Genomic DNA, 17541 nt, shown 5'->3' with positions numbered 1-17541 from the left:
TTAAATCAAAAAATCTGCAACAGCTGAGACAGATGGTTTAAAACTACTAAACAAACAGTATGTTACTACAGTAGTAGTAGTTATAAATAATGTACATGTAGTTTTAAGAAATCAATGTTTACGACGTTTAGTGAAATTTAAACAGATTTGACAAAACTACTGTCAGATTTGGATTCCCCGTTTCATAAATAACGATTGACAGCATTCATGATAAACCTTTGAAAGTTTTGAGTCCACACACCTGAAGCACAATTTTTTGAGAATTTAAGTTGGATTATGTTGGCTTGAAGAGAAGAATTTTACATTTTACATTTTACGTAGGACTTGTGGTTAAGCGTAAAGACTAGATTGATCAGTATCTTAAAATTCAAATAACTAACCTGCTTTCGTTTATATTTCTTTGAAGTATCGAATCTTGACTTCATGTACTGCAATACTTCTTTCACTCGATCACGGTTTTCTTGATCTTTAGCCAACAATAAATAAGATCTCCAATGTGATGAATCAAATCCCCAATGACAAGTTCTGTTTTCCAGCGCTTTATGAGAATGACGAACAAATTCACTTGGTGAAAATGAGCCCATACAGTCAACACACTGAATACATTTGGCAATGGGTTCCACATACATCTCAGGACTAAAGATCCCTTTACATTTCCCGAAACATTCATGATAAACTTTAAAGCTGTCCCGTGTAGGGGGCTCAGAACATTTAGCAGGTGCCCTATGAAGTAGTGCATTGCACAATCTTTCAGCGTCAGTTTTTGTAAGAAGTCCACAACTCGGTGCCCCTAATGGAAGAATCCCTGTCATTTTTAATGTATGAAGCTGTTCAGGATTACACCGTGAACAAAAAATATGAAGTTCGTCACACACAGCATTTATTTGCTGTAAACTAAAATCCCTCAGAACCGTATTTAGAATCTGTGGTAAACACAACCTTTTTTCACCTCCAACTTCAAAACAAGCAATGGTTTCGGTTTCTAACAATGTATCCGTTTTTTCACTTTTAGTAGCATCCACGGGTGCAAATACTGGAAATTGTTGCACTGGGAAGGGCGGAGGTCCTCTTAGAGGGTCGTACTCCAAACCCTTTTCCGGAAGTTTTTTAAGTGCTTTACGGTATTCCTCAATGTCACTTGGTGAAAGAAATCCAGCGGGACCAGGGCCTTGTAAACTCCGCATGGCTGATGTTTGAAAGTTTTTGATAACCCTCTCTACATGAGGGTTAACAACTTGTGATCTAAGATGTTCCATTAAATAATTGTCACATTCGAAATAAAATTCCGTTTAACGTTCCTCTCCGTTACTTAGTTCAAGCAATACACACATACGTCTAACGTCTCCCCACTGTCGGCAGTTGATAACAAACTGAAATACTTGGCTGTTCCGTTAATCAGTCCTACTACTACGATTACGCGATAGTAGTTATAAAGTTCAATAAAGGTCGATATTATAAGGAACAACTGTAGAGAATAATTTCTTTATTTTATGATGTTTAACATCTGTCAATATTTTAAGGATAGTCGAAGCTTTTTAATATACAAAAACAATAGACATTGTTGATTATACATAACACGGTCTGCCGATCCGTTGACTTCCCACTTCAATGACTTGTATGCATATTTATATGCATATCTTGCGCTTAAAACTTGTTTTGCAACCAGATAATTAGAATACAGTTTAGTTTTCAATTTATTGATATATAACGGATTATATGAATGTTAATTATGAATCATCTCAAGATGAAATAAAGGTGTATTAAAATGGTCATTGATCGTTCGACCGTCTGGCGCTTTGGTAAATTGACATTAAAGTCGTCTCGACTATATGTCCGCGCTGACGTCATACGTCTGCAGAATCAACTATAGTCTGTTTCAAAATAGAGATATTGGAAATTCCGCGACTGTTGAATAATCAATGCTACTGATTACTTCTATAGTTTTAATGGTTTACTTTATTAAGTTTTCACCAACAGAAAAGTTTATGGGATTTTTTCAACAAGTTTGAACTAAAATTGTTTGTTTTTAGAATTGAACTTAAGTATCAATATGATTTTTTTAGAAATTGAAATTAAGTATCAATATGATTAAAATTAACACAACATTATACTGACAAATGGGATAACATTTTCTAATTTTTTTTTAATAAGACAATTTTTTTCTTTTAGCTTTTTGATAACATACAAAAACCAAGATTGAAAATCAATGTTGAACATTTTTTTTTCTTTTTTTTTTTTCGAAATATACAATGCCATCAAAAGTGCTATTTTTTTCACAGCCATTCTGTTTATATTTTTTCCTTCAATTTTTTTCTTTATTAAATAACACGGAATAAAATCATCTTACATCCAACTCCCCCCCCCCCCCCCCCTTTTCCCCCCGTATAAAAAAAATGTACAGGCGTTTGGGATCGATCCCCCTTTTTTATATATTTTTTTGTCCTAGAGTGACGTTAAATAAATAAACTACTTTTATTGCTCTTATTGGAATATGGTATGGATAAGAGAATGAACACATTGGATCTGTGAAAATCATATAGAAATTTAAAAACGTTTACTTGAATTTATGTTTTAAAACAGTTTAAAAAAACGAGGACATTCCCACTGCCGCTTGTGCCGTTGAGGACCATATACTTGTGTTTTCTATCTTATGTATTTTGTTATTCTTTGTTTTTGGGTTGCTGTCTCGTATAACCAGCATATAGTCTTTTTATTCGTATATTTATTAGAGATATCATGTATTTTACGGATCATTTTAATAATATTGACATGTTTTTAAACACTGCATGTGTGTATACATTTTGTTGCCTGGTCGTGTTTCTACAGCAGATGTGAGAGGTTATGTCCCTTTCTAAAGATGCGGTAATTTTGTAACATGTGTAAAAACTATCTCATTTTGAATTTCTGAATTGAAATACCGTCGAAACAGATGTTTTTTGTTCCTCTCGAGGTTCTATCCGTTATAGACACGAGGAGACGTGTTTTTAATATGCCTCTAAAGTACGGTATATTAATAAGCAAGCTAGTTTGTACTGACGTCACCGTTGAATATAATTTTGACACGTTATGGCATATATTAGGGTTTTTTTGGGGGGTAAAAAACATAATCATGCTTCAAACCGTCGATTACGAATATAAGATTTCGACTTCATGGCTTAATTTTGAATGAAGAACATTTATCTGGATAGATATTATTGATTGGTGGATCCAGAAAGAAGGAGGGGAAGGGGTCCTTTTTCATATTTTTTTTTTAATAACGTGATATTTTATGGTGTTTAAAACCTGTTTATTTTTCAAAATGTCACGATCCGCGCATGTCATAAGACGTATGCCCATAATTAAAAGAAAAAAGAGGAGCTTTAAGATGCTTTAATGTTGTGCTTCTAGAATCTTGATTTGCTTTACATGTCACATTGATCATATTATATGGGTATATGAAAAGACAATATAATTGACTTGGGTACTCAAGTTATTAAATGCTGCTCCTATAACCATTGTCATTTTTATTTTTTTTTATTAATTTTAACTTTTTGTGTAGCGTTTAGAAATGTTGTATGAAAAAAGGGACACTTGGGAAATAGCACCCCTTCACTGTGTTTGTTGAATACTCGTACGAGGAAGACACACTCCTAACAGGTTTGATGAATTATCATCATACAATTAACTGAAAGCACCGGCTCGGTGGTCTCCTTGTACCTAGCAAGTTCGCCTTTAGGTACATTGATTCGGTCAACCATAAACTTAAGAATTGTTATATTCTGCTCATCCACTAAGCATGTGTCATTTAAGAGCAAGATTCTTGCCAAAAAGCTGTTGAAAAAATGTCCAGGTGGATTAATTTGTCTAATGTGAACGAGCACATTAACAATCCAACTCATTTTATTATTCTTGTTAAAAGTTGAGTTTATATCGCATTGGTCTTTCATGCATTATTTTGTTCACAAATCAGGCCGTTAGTTTTCTCGTTTGAATTGTTTTACTATTGTTATTTTGGGACCTTTTATCGCTGACAATGTTTTGTTCATTGTTGAAGGCCGAACGATGACCTATAGTTGTGAAACTGTATGTAATTTGGTCTCTTGTTGAGACTTTTCTCATTGACGATCATACCACAGTTTCATATTTTAATATTTGTATTCAAATCATCGCATTAACATGCATGTTCCTGTCCTCAATTTGCATTTAATTTGCCACTGGACATTAACTATCCATCTATCATCATCATCATCTACAATTGAAGTAAATCGGCAGTATTTATGAGAGGCTTTAAGTGTTTAAAATCGTCAGCCCATCTATTGAAGAAGATCTGAACAGTGTTAACCAAATATTTGACAAACAGTGTAAAATAAAAGACAAGAGAAATTAAGAAATGTAAAATTAAAAAGATTAGGGAATAATGGTGTGCTAAAATATTAAGAATATCGAGAATAATGGACAATCTAATTAAAGAAAGTAGAGAAAAATTGGTCTAAAAAATTAAAGAATATAGAAAAAATGCTCTAAAAAAAAATAAAGCATATAGAAATAAATGGTATCAAAAATTAAAGAATATAGATATGAAGGACCCCATTCAGACCCACATCTAATGAAAAAGCTACCCATCATTTTAACTGTATTATTTAGTTTATCACGACGTTTTTTTTCATTAGTTTAAAAAAAAAAATGTAAAAACTATAATTTTAAGTTCTTCTGGTATATAAGGAAGAAGATCGACGGAAATATAAAAACAGATCGTCAAATAGATTTGTACTGCGCAGTTAGTACCCATAGGAATTCGGATATTTTGATGACATATATTATTCCCATAACTAACAAACATACTGTCAAGCAATACATTTTAAGCCTTGATCATGTCTGCGGATTTCCAAGAACAATGCATTTTATTTCTTTTATGTCTAAAGAAATTATAACAACGGATGTATTCAAGACCTGCTTCCTTCCTCCAATTAGTTTACCAATATTATTTTTGACCAGGTTGTGAGGAATAGTGGTGCATACGAACCTATGAAAAACTAATAATGCTTAGCTGGGAAAAAAATTACTGAGAAATAGCTTCGAAAACCCACGTCCTACTAAGATTTGAATTAGATTATTATTTTTTTTTCAAAATTCTTTCATTGATGGTAAATAGTAAGGTTTTGGAAAAAATGATTCGGATTTATATACCAAATTAGTTTTGTGAAGGTATCGAAAACATGCTTGGTTGATAGATTGTTTATAAGGTCATAGGCGGATCTAGGGGTTGATTTAATAGGGAATCCCTGAAGAATGACTTTGGGATCCGCCACTGAAAGTGATTCAGATCAGCTTAACCATTCTTGTCTTTATCATGGCTGCCAGTTTTTAGTTGGCAGAGGAAGCTGGAGTACCAGGCCTAGAGATCCGCCGATTTTATTCTCTCCAAAAAGGACATTATTTGCATGTTAAACCGACTTTCTCTCGGCCTTAAAGTGATGATTAGGCTGCTTTTAAAAAAAAAAGTTTTCTCTATTGTCCGTTGTGCGCTATTTTCCTTCTTGTAATATAAACCCCTATCTAATGTTGAAGACAGTATATTGACATGAAGATTTCTTATGAATTTTGTCGAAAAAATAACAAGAAACGTTGTCTCTCAGATTTTTTTTGTTTCAGCGTAGTTCTGGGAAACGATTGATTTCAGATTTTCAGGAACATACTTTTTTCCAGATGGAACGATTTTCTAGTCATCGGACCACCTGTAGACTATAACGTTTATTTGTGTATTTCAATGTTAATCAATTAACACCGTACGACACAGCTGAGACAACAAGTCGAATTGTCACCTGGAAGGGTCTGGTCAAGTGGTCAAATCCAGTCTTCGCATGATAGTGCGTCACAGGAATATACTGATTTATTTAAGAACTGTGTTTTGCGTCAGAAATTCAACTTTTACTAATTCGTAGATAGTTTTCAATGTTTTTTAATTAACACCATACGACACAGGGGCGATGGCAAATTCGAATTATCATATAGCATGATCACCAACTAGTCAAATCCAGTCTTCATATGCCAGTGATTCGCTGCAGTTAGTATTGGTTTATTTCGGAACCAAGCTTTGTATCAGAACCTCGGTTTTAACGCACGTCTGGCGTATTAAATTATAATCCTGGTACCTTTGATAACTATTAATTTGTAAATAAAAATCTATTTTCAGAACTTTTTTGTTTTATTTTGATAATTTTTGAAAAAGAGATAGTACAATGTAAAAGTTATTAACACCTTCACAGAGGATTTCAGATTTCATAAGGAAATATCCTTTATCAGTATTTTACATAAAATGAGCCGTCAGGCAAACATAGGCGGATCCAAGAGGGGGGTGCTTTCGTTGTAAAAAAAATGGTTGATTATATAGGGAATCACTGAAGCATAACTGGAGCGCCCCCCTCTTTGGGTCAGTCAGCGCCCTCTTACAAAAAGTTCTGGATCCGCCACTGGGTTATGGCGCACTGATCTTTGTCCCCTCTTAAGCCCGACTAACAATTATATTTTAGCGGGGTGTGCTGATTTTAACATTGATTCAGAGTAAGCGTTTCCTGAATCTCAATGTTACAGCGTTACACATTGATTTTCAGGAGAGAAAAACGGCGAATACACCCGATAACACCATTTGTGTATAAAACCCTATTAAAAATACGTGCAAGTTAAGAAAGGAATGTATCTCCCTCGTGCAAAGCTCTGATTCCTTTCACGGATTTGGCTATACTTTTTGGACCTTTTGGATTATAGCTCTTCATCTTTTATGTAAGCTTTGGATTTCAAATATTTTGGCCACGAGCATCACTGAAGAGACATGTATTGTCGAAATGGGCACTAGTGTGGATCTAGCCGGCGTTAATATTCATGAGGCTAGCCGTCAATAATATTCATGAGATCAAAACCGCGTTCGATGAAATATTTTGGGTAGTTATTAGATTGTGACAATAAAATAACTTTTGCTGTTAATATCCAATATGGTTATGCTATTTATAGCAATATAAAGTAATTAGGAAATAGTAAGCCAATAGGTGTCTCCTGCAAGGTCCGCGTCATTTAAAATGAAAGTAAATGAAAAGTTTAATTGCATTGCCTCACACAACACAAAACAATTATGAACATTAAAATGTTGTTATTATTGAATCAATGTAAACTATAGTAATTAAAACAAGATGATTAAATATAGGGTAATTAAATGGAATTAATTGTCATATGGGCATTCCATAATCTGTTCGTTGTCTACAAATATAGTCCAATTCTAAAACTAAAATATACAATACATACGATAGTATCACACAATTAAAAAGATCAGAAAAACAAGAAACATAGTTTGTTGAAGGAATATAATAAACAGAAAAATAGAAACTGTCAATTACTATTTCAATGACATAATTCTTCAAAATTACGGAGATCAATAAGAGTCTTTAATCTCAACATTACCAGTCCATTTAATTGCCTCTAAAATGGCCCATAGCACTTATGCCCTAGACCCGTACGAGTTAGTCAGAAAAGGATAAGGGGGTACCCTGGTATATCACAAATTCGAAAATGAACTATTGCCGGCTGGCCAAACGAAGAGATTCTCCACGTGGGCAATGATACCAGAGGAAGAGGTACTTATTGCCTTTAAAATGGCCCATAGCACTTATACCCTAGACCCGTACGAGTTTGTCAGTAGAGGGTTCAAAGGGAGGATATGGTATCCCGGATACAACGAATTCGAAAATGAACTATTGCCGGCTGGCCAAACTAAGAGATTCTCAAAATCGGCCATTATACCAGAGGTAGAGGTTGGTATTGCCTCTAAAATGGCCCATAGCACTTATGCCCTAGACCCGTACGAGTTAGTCAGAAAAGGATAAGGGGGTACCCTGGTATATCACAAATTCGAAAATGAACTATTGCCGGCTGGCCAAACGAAGAGATTCTCCACGTGGGCAATGATACCAGAGGAAGAGGTACTTATTGCCTTTAAAATGGCCCATAGCACTTATACCCTAGACCCGTACGAGTTTGTCAGTAGAGGGTTCAAAGGGAGGATATGGTATCCCGGATACAACGAATTCGAAAATGAACTATTGCCGGCTGGCCAAACTAAGAGATTCTCAAAATCGGCCATTATACCAGAGGTAGAGGTTGGTATTGCCTCTAAAATGGCCCATAGCACTTATGCCCTAGACCCGTACGAGTTAGTCAGAAAAGGATAAGGGGGTACCCTGGTATATCACAAATTCGAAAATGAACTATTGCCGGCTGGCCAAACGAAGAGATTCTCCACGTGGGCAATGATACCAGAGGAAGAGGTACTTATTGCCTTTAAAATGGCCCATAGCACTTATACCCTAGACCCGTACGAGTTTGTCAGTAGAGGGTTCAAAGGGAGGATATGGTATCCCGGATACAACGAATTCGAAAATGAACTATTGCCGGCTGGCCAAACTAAGAGATTCTCAAAATCGGCCATTATACCAGAGGTAGAGGTTGGTATTGCCTCTAAAATGGCCCATAGCACTTATGCCCTAGACCCGTACGAGTTAGTCAGAAAAGGATAAGGGGGTACCCTGGTATATCACAAATTCGAAAATGAACTATTGCCGGCTGGCCAAACGAAGAGATTCTCCACGTGGGCAATGATACCAGAGGAAGAGGTACTTATTGCCTTTAAAATGGCCCATAGCACTTATACCCTAGACCCGTACGAGTTTGTCAGTAGAGGGTTCAAAGGGAGGATATGGTATCCCGAATACAACGAATTCGAAAATGAACTATTGCCGGTTGGCCAAACTAAGAGATTCTCAAAATCGGCCATTATACCAGAGGTAGAGGTTGGTATTGCCTCTAAAATGGCCCATAGCACTTATGCCCTAGACCCGTACGAGTTAGTCAGAAAAGGATAAGGGGGTACCCTGGTATATCACAAATTCGAAAATGAACTATTGCCGGCTGGCCAAACGAAGAGATTCTCCACGTGGGCAATGATACCAGAGGAAGAGGTACTTATTGCCTTTAAAATGGCCCATAGCACTTATACCCTAGACCCGTACGAGTTTGTCAGTAGAGGGTTCAAAGGGAGGATATGGTATCCCGGATACAACGAATTCGAAAATGAACTATTGCCGGCTGGCCAAACTAAGAGATTCTCAAAATCGGCCATTATACCAGAGGTAGAGGTTGGTATTGCCTCTAAAATGGCCCATAGCACTTATGCCCTAGACCCGTACGAGTTAGTCAGAAAAGGATAAGGGGGTACCCTGGTATATCACAAATTCGAAAATGAACTATTGCCGGCTGGCCAAACGAAGAGATTCTCCACGTGGGCAATGATACCAGAGGAAGAGGTACTTATTGCCTTTAAAATGGCCCATAGCACTTATACCCTAGACCCGTACGAGTTTGTCAGTAGAGGGTTCAAAGGGAGGATATGGTATCCCGGATACAACGAATTCGAAAATGAACTATTGCCGGCTGGCCAAACTAAGAGATTCTCAAAATCGGCCATTATACCAGAGGTAGAGGTTGGTATTGCCTCTAAAATGGCCCATAGCACTTATGCCCTAGACCCGTACGAGTTAGTCAGAAAAGGATAAGGGGGTACCCTGGTATATCACAAATTCGAAAATGAACTATTGCCGGCTGGCCAAACGAAGAGATTCTCCACGTGGGCAATGATACCAGAGGAAGAGGTACTTATTGCCTTTAAAATGGCCCATAGCACTTATACCCTAGACCCGTACGAGTTTGTCAGTAGAGGGTTCAAAGGGAGGATATGGTATCCCGGATACAACGAATTCGAAAATGAACTATTGCCGGCTGGCCAAACTAAGAGATTCTCAAAATCGGCCATTATACCAGAGGTAGAGGTTGGTATTGCCTCTAAAATGGCCCATAGTACTTATGCCCTAGACCCGTACGAGTTAGTCAGAAAAGGATAAGGGGGTACCCTGGTATATCACAAATTCGAAAATGAACTATTGCCGGCTGGCCAAACGAAGAGATTCTCCACGTGGGCAATGATACCAGAGGAAGAGGTACTTATTGCCTTTAAAATGGCCCATAGCACTTATACCCTAGACCCGTACGAGTTTGTCAGTAGAGGGTTCAAAGGGAGGATATGGTATCCCGGATACAACGAATTCGAAAATGAACTATTGCCGGCTGGCCAAGCTAAGAGATTCTCAAAATCGGCCATTATACCAGAGGTAGAGGTTGGTATTGCCTCTAAAATGGCCCATAGCACTTATGCCCTAGACCCGTACGAGTTAGTCAGAAAAGGATAAGGGGGTACCCTGGTATATCACAAATTCGAAAATGAACTATTGCCGGCTGGCCAAACGAAGAGATTCTCCACGTGGGCAATGATACCAGAGGAAGAGGTACTTATTGCCTTTAAAATGGCCCATAGCACTTATACCCTAGACCCGTACGAGTTTGTCAGTAGAGGGTTCAAAGGGAGGATATGGTATCCCGGATACAACGAATTCGAAAATGAACTATTGCCGGCTGGCCAAACTAAGAGATTCTCAAAATCGGCCATTATACCAGAGGTAGAGGTTGGTATTGCCTCTAAAATGGCCCATAGCACTTATGCCCTAGACCCGTACGAGTTAGTCAGAAAAGGATAAGGGGGTACCCTGGTATATCACAAATTCGAAAATGAACTATTGCCGGCTGGCCAAACGAAGAGATTCTCCACGTGGGCAATGATACCAGAGGAAGAGGTACTTATTGCCTTTAAAATGGCCCATAGCACTTATACCCTAGACCCGTACGAGTTTGTCAGTAGAGGGTTCAAAGGGAGGATATGGTATCCCGGATACAACGAATTCGAAAATGAACTATTGCCGGCTGGCCAAACTAAGAGATTCTCAAAATCGGCCATTATACCAGAGGTAGAGGTTGGTATTGCCTCTAAAATGGCCCATAGCACTTATGCCCTAGACCCGTACGAGTTAGTCAGAAAAGGATAAGGGGGTACCCTGGTATATCACAAATTCGAAAATGAACTATTGCCGGCTGGCCAAACGAAGAGATTCTCCACGTGGGCAATGATACCAGAGGAAGAGGTACTTATTGCCTTTAAAATGGCCCATAGCACTTATACCCTAGACCCGTACGAGTTTGTCAGTAGAGGGTTCAAAGGGAGGATATGGTATCCCGGATACAACGAATTCGAAAATGAACTATTGCCGGCTGGCCAAACTAAGAGATTCTCAAAATCGGCCATTATACCAGAGGTAGAGGTTGGTATTGCCTCTAAAATGGCCCATAGCACTTATGCCCTAGACCCGTACGAGTTAGTCAGAAAAGGATAAGGGGGTACCCTGGTATATCACAAATTCGAAAATGAACTATTGCCGGCTGGCCAAACGAAGAGATTCTCCACGTGGGCAATGATACCAGAGGAAGAGGTACTTATTGCCTTTAAAATGGCCCATAGCACTTATACCCTAGACCCGTACGAGTTTGTCAGTAGAGGGTTCAAAGGGAGGATATGGTATCCCGGATACAACGAATTCGAAAATGAACTATTGCCGGCTGGCCAAACTAAGAGATTCTCAAAATCGGCCATTATACCAGAGGTAGAGGTTGGTATTGCCTCTAAAATGGCCCATAGCACTTATGCCCTAGACCCGTACGAGTTAGTCAGAAAAGGATAAGGGGGTACCCTGGTATATCACAAATTCGAAAATGAACTATTGCCGGCTGGCCAAACGAAGAGATTCTCCACGTGGGCAATGATACCAGAGGAAGAGGTACTTATTGCCTTTAAAATGGCCCATAGCACTTATACCCTAGACCCGTACGAGTTTGTCAGTAGAGGGTTCAAAGGGAGGATATGGTATCCCGGATACAACGAATTCGAAAATGAACTATTGCCGGCTGGCCAAACTAAGAGATTCTCAAAATCGGCCATTATACCAGAGGTAGAGGTTGGTATTGCCTCTAAAATGGCCCATAGCACTTATGCCCTAGACCCGTACGAGTTAGTCAGAAAAGGATAAGGGGGTACCCTGGTATATCACAAATTCGAAAATGAACTATTGCCGGCTGGCCAAACGAAGAGATTCTCCACGTGGGCAATGATACCAGAGGAAGAGGTACTTATTGCCTTTAAAATGGCCCATAGCACTTATACCCTAGACCCGTACGAGTTTGTCAGTAGAGGGTTCAAAGGGAGGATATGGTATCCCGGATACAACGAATTCGAAAATGAACTATTGCCGGCTGGCCAAACTAAGAGATTCTCAAAATCGGCCATTATACCAGAGGTAGAGGTTGGTATTGCCTCTAAAATGGCCCATAGCACTTATGCCCTAGACCCGTACGAGTTAGTCAGAAAAGGATAAGGGGGTACCCTGGTATATCACAAATTCGAAAATGAACTATTGCCGGCTGGCCAAACGAAGAGATTCTCCACGTGGGCAATGATACCAGAGGAAGAGGTACTTATTGCCTTTAAAATGGCCCATAGCACTTATACCCTAGACCCGTACGAGTTTCTCAGTAGAGGGTTCAAAGGGAGGATATGGTATCCCGGATACAACGAATTCGAAAATGAACTATTGCCGGCTGGCCAAACTAAGAGATTCTCAAAATCGGCCATTATACCAGAGGTAGAGGTTGGTATTGCCTCTAAAATGGCCCATAGCACTTATGCCCTAGACCCGTACGAGTTAGTCAGAAAAGGATAAGGGGGTACCCTGGTATATCACAAATTCGAAAATGAACTATTGCCGGCTGGCCAAACGAAGAGATTCTCCACGTGGGCAATGATACCAGAGGAAGAGGTACTTATTGCCTTTAAAATGGCCCATAGCACTTATACCCTAGACCCGTACGAGTTTGTCAGTAGAGGGTTCAAAGGGAGGATATGGTATCCCGGATACAACGAATTCGAAAATGAACTATTGCCGGCTGGCCAAACTAAGAGATTCTCAAAATCGGCCATTATACCAGAGGTAGAGGTTGGTATTGCCTCTAAAATGTCCCATAGCACTTATGCCCTAGACCCGTACGAGTTAGTCAGAAAAGGATAAGGGGGTACCCTGGTATATCACAAATTCGAAAATGAACTATTGCCGGCTGGCCAAACGAAGAGATTCTCCACGTGGGCAATGATACCAGAGGAAGAGGTACTTATTGCCTTTAAAATGGCCCATAGCACTTATACCCTAGACCCGTACGAGTTTGTCAGTAGAGGGTTCAAAGGGAGGATATGGTATCCCGGATACAACGAATTCGAAAATGAACTATTGCCGGCTGGCCAAACTAAGAGATTCTCAAAATCGGCCATTATACCAGAGGTAGAGGTTGGTATTGCCTCTAAAATGGCCCATAGCACTTATGCCCTAGACCCGTACGAGTTAGTCAGAAAAGGATAAGGGGGTACCCTGGTATATCACAAATTCGAAAATGAACTATTGCCGGCTGGCCAAACGAAGAGATTCTCCACGTGGGCAATGATACCAGAGGAAGAGGTACTTATTGCCTTTAAAATGGCCCATAGCACTTATACCCTAGACCCGTACGAGTTTGTCAGTAGAGGGTTCAAAGGGAGGATATGGTATCCCGGATACAACGAATTCGAAAATGAACTATTGCCGGCTGGCCAAACTAAGAGATTCTCAAAATCGGCCATTATACCAGAGGTAGAGGTTGGTATTGCCTCTAAAATGGCCCATAGCACTTATGCCCTAGACCCGTACGAGTTAGTCAGAAAAGGATAAGGGGGTACCCTGGTATATCACAAATTCGAAAATGAACTATTGCCGGCTGGCCAAACGAAGAGATTCTCCACGTGGGCAATGATACCAGAGGAAGAGGTACTTATTGCCTTTAAAATGGCCCATAGCACTTATACCCTAGACCCGTACGAGTTTGTCAGTAGAGGGTTCAAAGGGAGGATATGGTATCCCGGATACAACGAATTCGAAAATGAACTATTGCCGGCTGGCCAAACTAAGAGATTCTCAAAATCGGCCATTATACCAGAGGTAGAGGTTGGTATTGCCTCTAAAATGTCCCATAGCACTTATGCCCTAGACCCGTACGAGTTAGTCAGAAAAGGATAAGGGGGTACCCTGGTATATCACAAATTCGAAAATGAACTATTGCCGGCTGGCCAAACGAAGAGATTCTCCACGTGGGCAATGATACCAGAGGAAGAGGTACTTATTGCCTTTAAAATGGCCCATAGCACTTATACCCTAGACCCGTACGAGTTTGTCAGTAGAGGGTTCAAAGGGAGGATATGGTATCCCGGATACAACGAATTCGAAAATGAACTATTGCCGGCTGGCCAAACTAAGAGATTCTCAAAATCGGCCATTATACCAGAGGTAGAGGTTGGTATTGCCTCTAAAATGTCCCATAGCACTTATGCCCTAGACCCGTACGAGTTAGTCAGAAAAGGATAAGGGGGTACCCTGGTATATCACAAATTCGAAAATGAACTATTGCCGGCTGGCCAAACGAAGAGATTCTCCACGTGGGCAATGATACCAGAGGAAGAGGTACTTATTGCCTTTAAAATGGCCCATAGCACTTATACCCTAGACCCGTACGAGTTTGTCAGTAGAGGGTTCAAAGGGAGGATATGGTATCCCGGATACAACGAATTCGAAAATGAACTATTGCCGGCTGGCCAAACTAAGAGATTCTCAAAATCGGCCATTATACCAGAGGTAGAGGTTGGTATTGCCTCTAAAATGGCCCATAGCACTTATGCCCTAGACCCGTACGAGTTAGTCAGAAAAGGATAAGGGGGTACCCTGGTATATCACAAATTCGAAAATGAACTATTGCCGGCTGGCCAAACGAAGAGATTCTCCACGTGGGCAATGATACCAGAGGAAGAGGTACTTATTGCCTTTAAAATGGCCCATAGCACTTATACCCTAGACCCGTACGAGTTTGTCAGTAGAGGGTTCAAAGGGAGGATATGGTATCCCGGATACAACGAATTCGAAAATGAACTATTGCCGGCTGGCCAAACTAAGAGATTCTCAAAATCGGCCATTATACCAGAGGTAGAGGTTGGTATTGCCTCTAAAATGGCCCATAGCACTTATGCCCTAGACCCGTACGAGTTAGTCAGAAAAGGATAAGGGGGTACCCTGGTATATCACAAATTCGAAAATGAACTATTGCCGGCTGGCCAAACGAAGAGATTCTCCACGTGGGCAATGATACCAGAGGAAGAGGTACTTATTGCCTTTAAAATGGCCCATAGCACTTATACCCTAGACCCGTACGAGTTTGTCAGTAGAGGGTTCAAAGGGAGGATATGGTATCCCGGATACAACGAATTCGAAAATGAACTATTGCCGGCTGGCCAAACTAAGAGATTCTCAAAATCGGCCATTATACCAGAGGTAGAGGTTGGTATTGCCTCTAAAATGTCCCATAGCACTTATGCCCTAGACCCGTACGAGTTAGTCAGAAAAGGATAAGGGGGTACCCTGGTATATCACAAATTCGAAAATGAACTATTGCCGGCTGGCCAAACGAAGAGATTCTCCACGTGGGCAATGATACCAGAGGAAGAGGTACTTATTGCCTTTAAAATGGCCCATAGCACTTATACCCTAGACCCGTACGAGTTTGTCAGTAGAGGGTTCAAAGGGAGGATATGGTATCCCGGATACAACGAATTCGAAAATGAACTATTGCCGGCTGGCCAAACTAAGAGATTCTCAAAATCGGCCATTATACCAGAGGTAGAGGTTGGTATTGCCTCTAAAATGTCCCATAGCACTTATGCCCTAGACCCGTACGAGTTAGTCAGAAAAGGATAAGGGGGTACCCTGGTATATCACAAATTCGAAAATGAACTATTGCCGGCTGGCCAAACGAAGAGATTCTCCACGTGGGCAATGATACCAGAGGAAGAGGTACTTATTGCCTTTAAAATGGCCCATAGCACTTATACCCTAGACCCGTACGAGTTTGTCAGTAGAGGGTTCAAAGGGAGGATATGGTATCCCGGATACAACGAATTCGAAAATGAACTATTGCCGGCTGGCCAAACTAAGAGATTCTCAAAATCGGCCATTATACCAGAGGTAGAGGTTGGTATTGCCTCTAAAATGGCCCATAGCACTTATGCCCTAGACCCGTACGAGTTAGTCAGAAAAGGATAAGGGGGTACCCTGGTATATCACAAATTCGAAAATGAACTATTGCCGGCTGGCCAAACGAAGAGATTCTCCACGTGGGCAATGATACCAGAGGAAGAGGTACTTATTGCCTTTAAAATGGCCCATAGCACTTATACCCTAGACCCGTACGAGTTTGTCAGTAGAGGGTTCAAAGGGAGGATATGGTATCCCGGATACAACGAATTCGAAAATGAACTATTGCCGGCTGGCCAAACTAAGAGATTCTCAAAATCGGCCATTATACCAGAGGTAGAGGTTGGTATTGCCTCTAAAATGTCCCATAGCACTTATGCCCTAGACCCGTACGAGTTAGTCAGAAAAGGATAAGGGGGTACCCTGGTATATCACAAATTCGAAAATGAACTATTGCCGGCTGGCCAAACGAAGAGATTCTCCACGTGGGCAATGATACCAGAGGAAGAGGTACTTATTGCCTTTAAAATGGCCCATAGCACTTATACCCTAGACCCGTACGAGTTTGTCAGTAGAGGGTTCAAAGGGAGGATATGGTATCCCGGATACAACGAATTCGAAAATGAACTATTGCCGGCTGGCCAAACTAAGAGATTCTCAAAATCGGCCATTATACCAGAGGTAGAGGTTGGTATTGCCTCTAAAATGGCCCATAGCACTTATGCCCTAGACCCGTACGAGTTAGTCAGAAAAGGATAAGGGGGTACCCTGGTATATCACAAATTCGAAAATGAACTATTGCCGGCTGGCCAAACGAAGAGATTCTCCACGTGGGCAATGATACCAGAGGAAGAGGTACTTATTGCCTTTAAAATGGCCCATAGCACTTATACCCTAGACCCGTACGAGTTTGTCAGTAGAGGGTTCAAAGGGAGGATATGGTATCCCGGATACAACGAATTCGAAAATGAACTATTGCCGGCTGGCCAAACTAAGAGATTCTCAAAATCGGCCATTATACCAGAGGTAGAGGTTGGTATTGCCTCTAAAATGGCCCATAGCACTTATGCCCTAGACCCGTACGAGTTAGTCAGAAAAGGATAAGGGGGTACCCTGGTATATCACAAATTCGAAAATGAACTATTGCCTGCTGGCCAAACGAAGAGATTCTCCACGTGGGCAATGATACCAGAGGAAGAGGTACTTATTGCCTTTAAAATGGCCCATAGCACTTATACCCTAGACCCGTACGAGTTTGTCAGTAGAGGGTTCAAAGGGGGGATATGGTATCCCGGATACAACGAATTCGAACTGAACTATTGCCGGCTGGCCAAACTAAGAGATTCTCCACATCGGCCATTATACCAGAGGTAGAGGTTGGTATTGCCTCTAAAATGGCCCATAGCACTTATGCCCTAGACCCGTACGAGTTAGTCAGAAAAGGATAAGGGGGTACCCTGGTATATCACAAATTCGA

General features: G+C 40.4%; 1 protein-coding gene across 1 annotated transcript in view; it reads right to left on the bottom strand.

Moving 5' to 3' along the window:
- The window catches only part of LOC139500844 (ski oncogene-like), a 41568-nt gene extending 39767 nt beyond the window's left edge, over positions 1 to 1801 (bottom strand). Inside the window, exon 1 of the mRNA XM_071289723.1 lies at positions 381 to 1801. Coding sequence (XP_071145824.1) covers positions 381 to 1256 — 876 coding nt within the window. The 5' untranslated portion in view covers positions 1257 to 1801. The remainder of the gene's footprint in view (positions 1 to 380) is intronic.
- Positions 1802 to 17541: the final 15740 nt, after the last annotated feature.

This window comes from Mytilus edulis, chromosome 13 (genome assembly GCF_963676685.1).
Source record: "Mytilus edulis chromosome 13, xbMytEdul2.2, whole genome shotgun sequence".
Taxonomy (NCBI): Eukaryota; Metazoa; Mollusca; class Bivalvia; order Mytilida; family Mytilidae; genus Mytilus; species Mytilus edulis.
The sequence above is the reverse complement of the archived record's forward strand: the minus strand, read 5'-3'. Positions and strand labels throughout refer to the sequence as shown.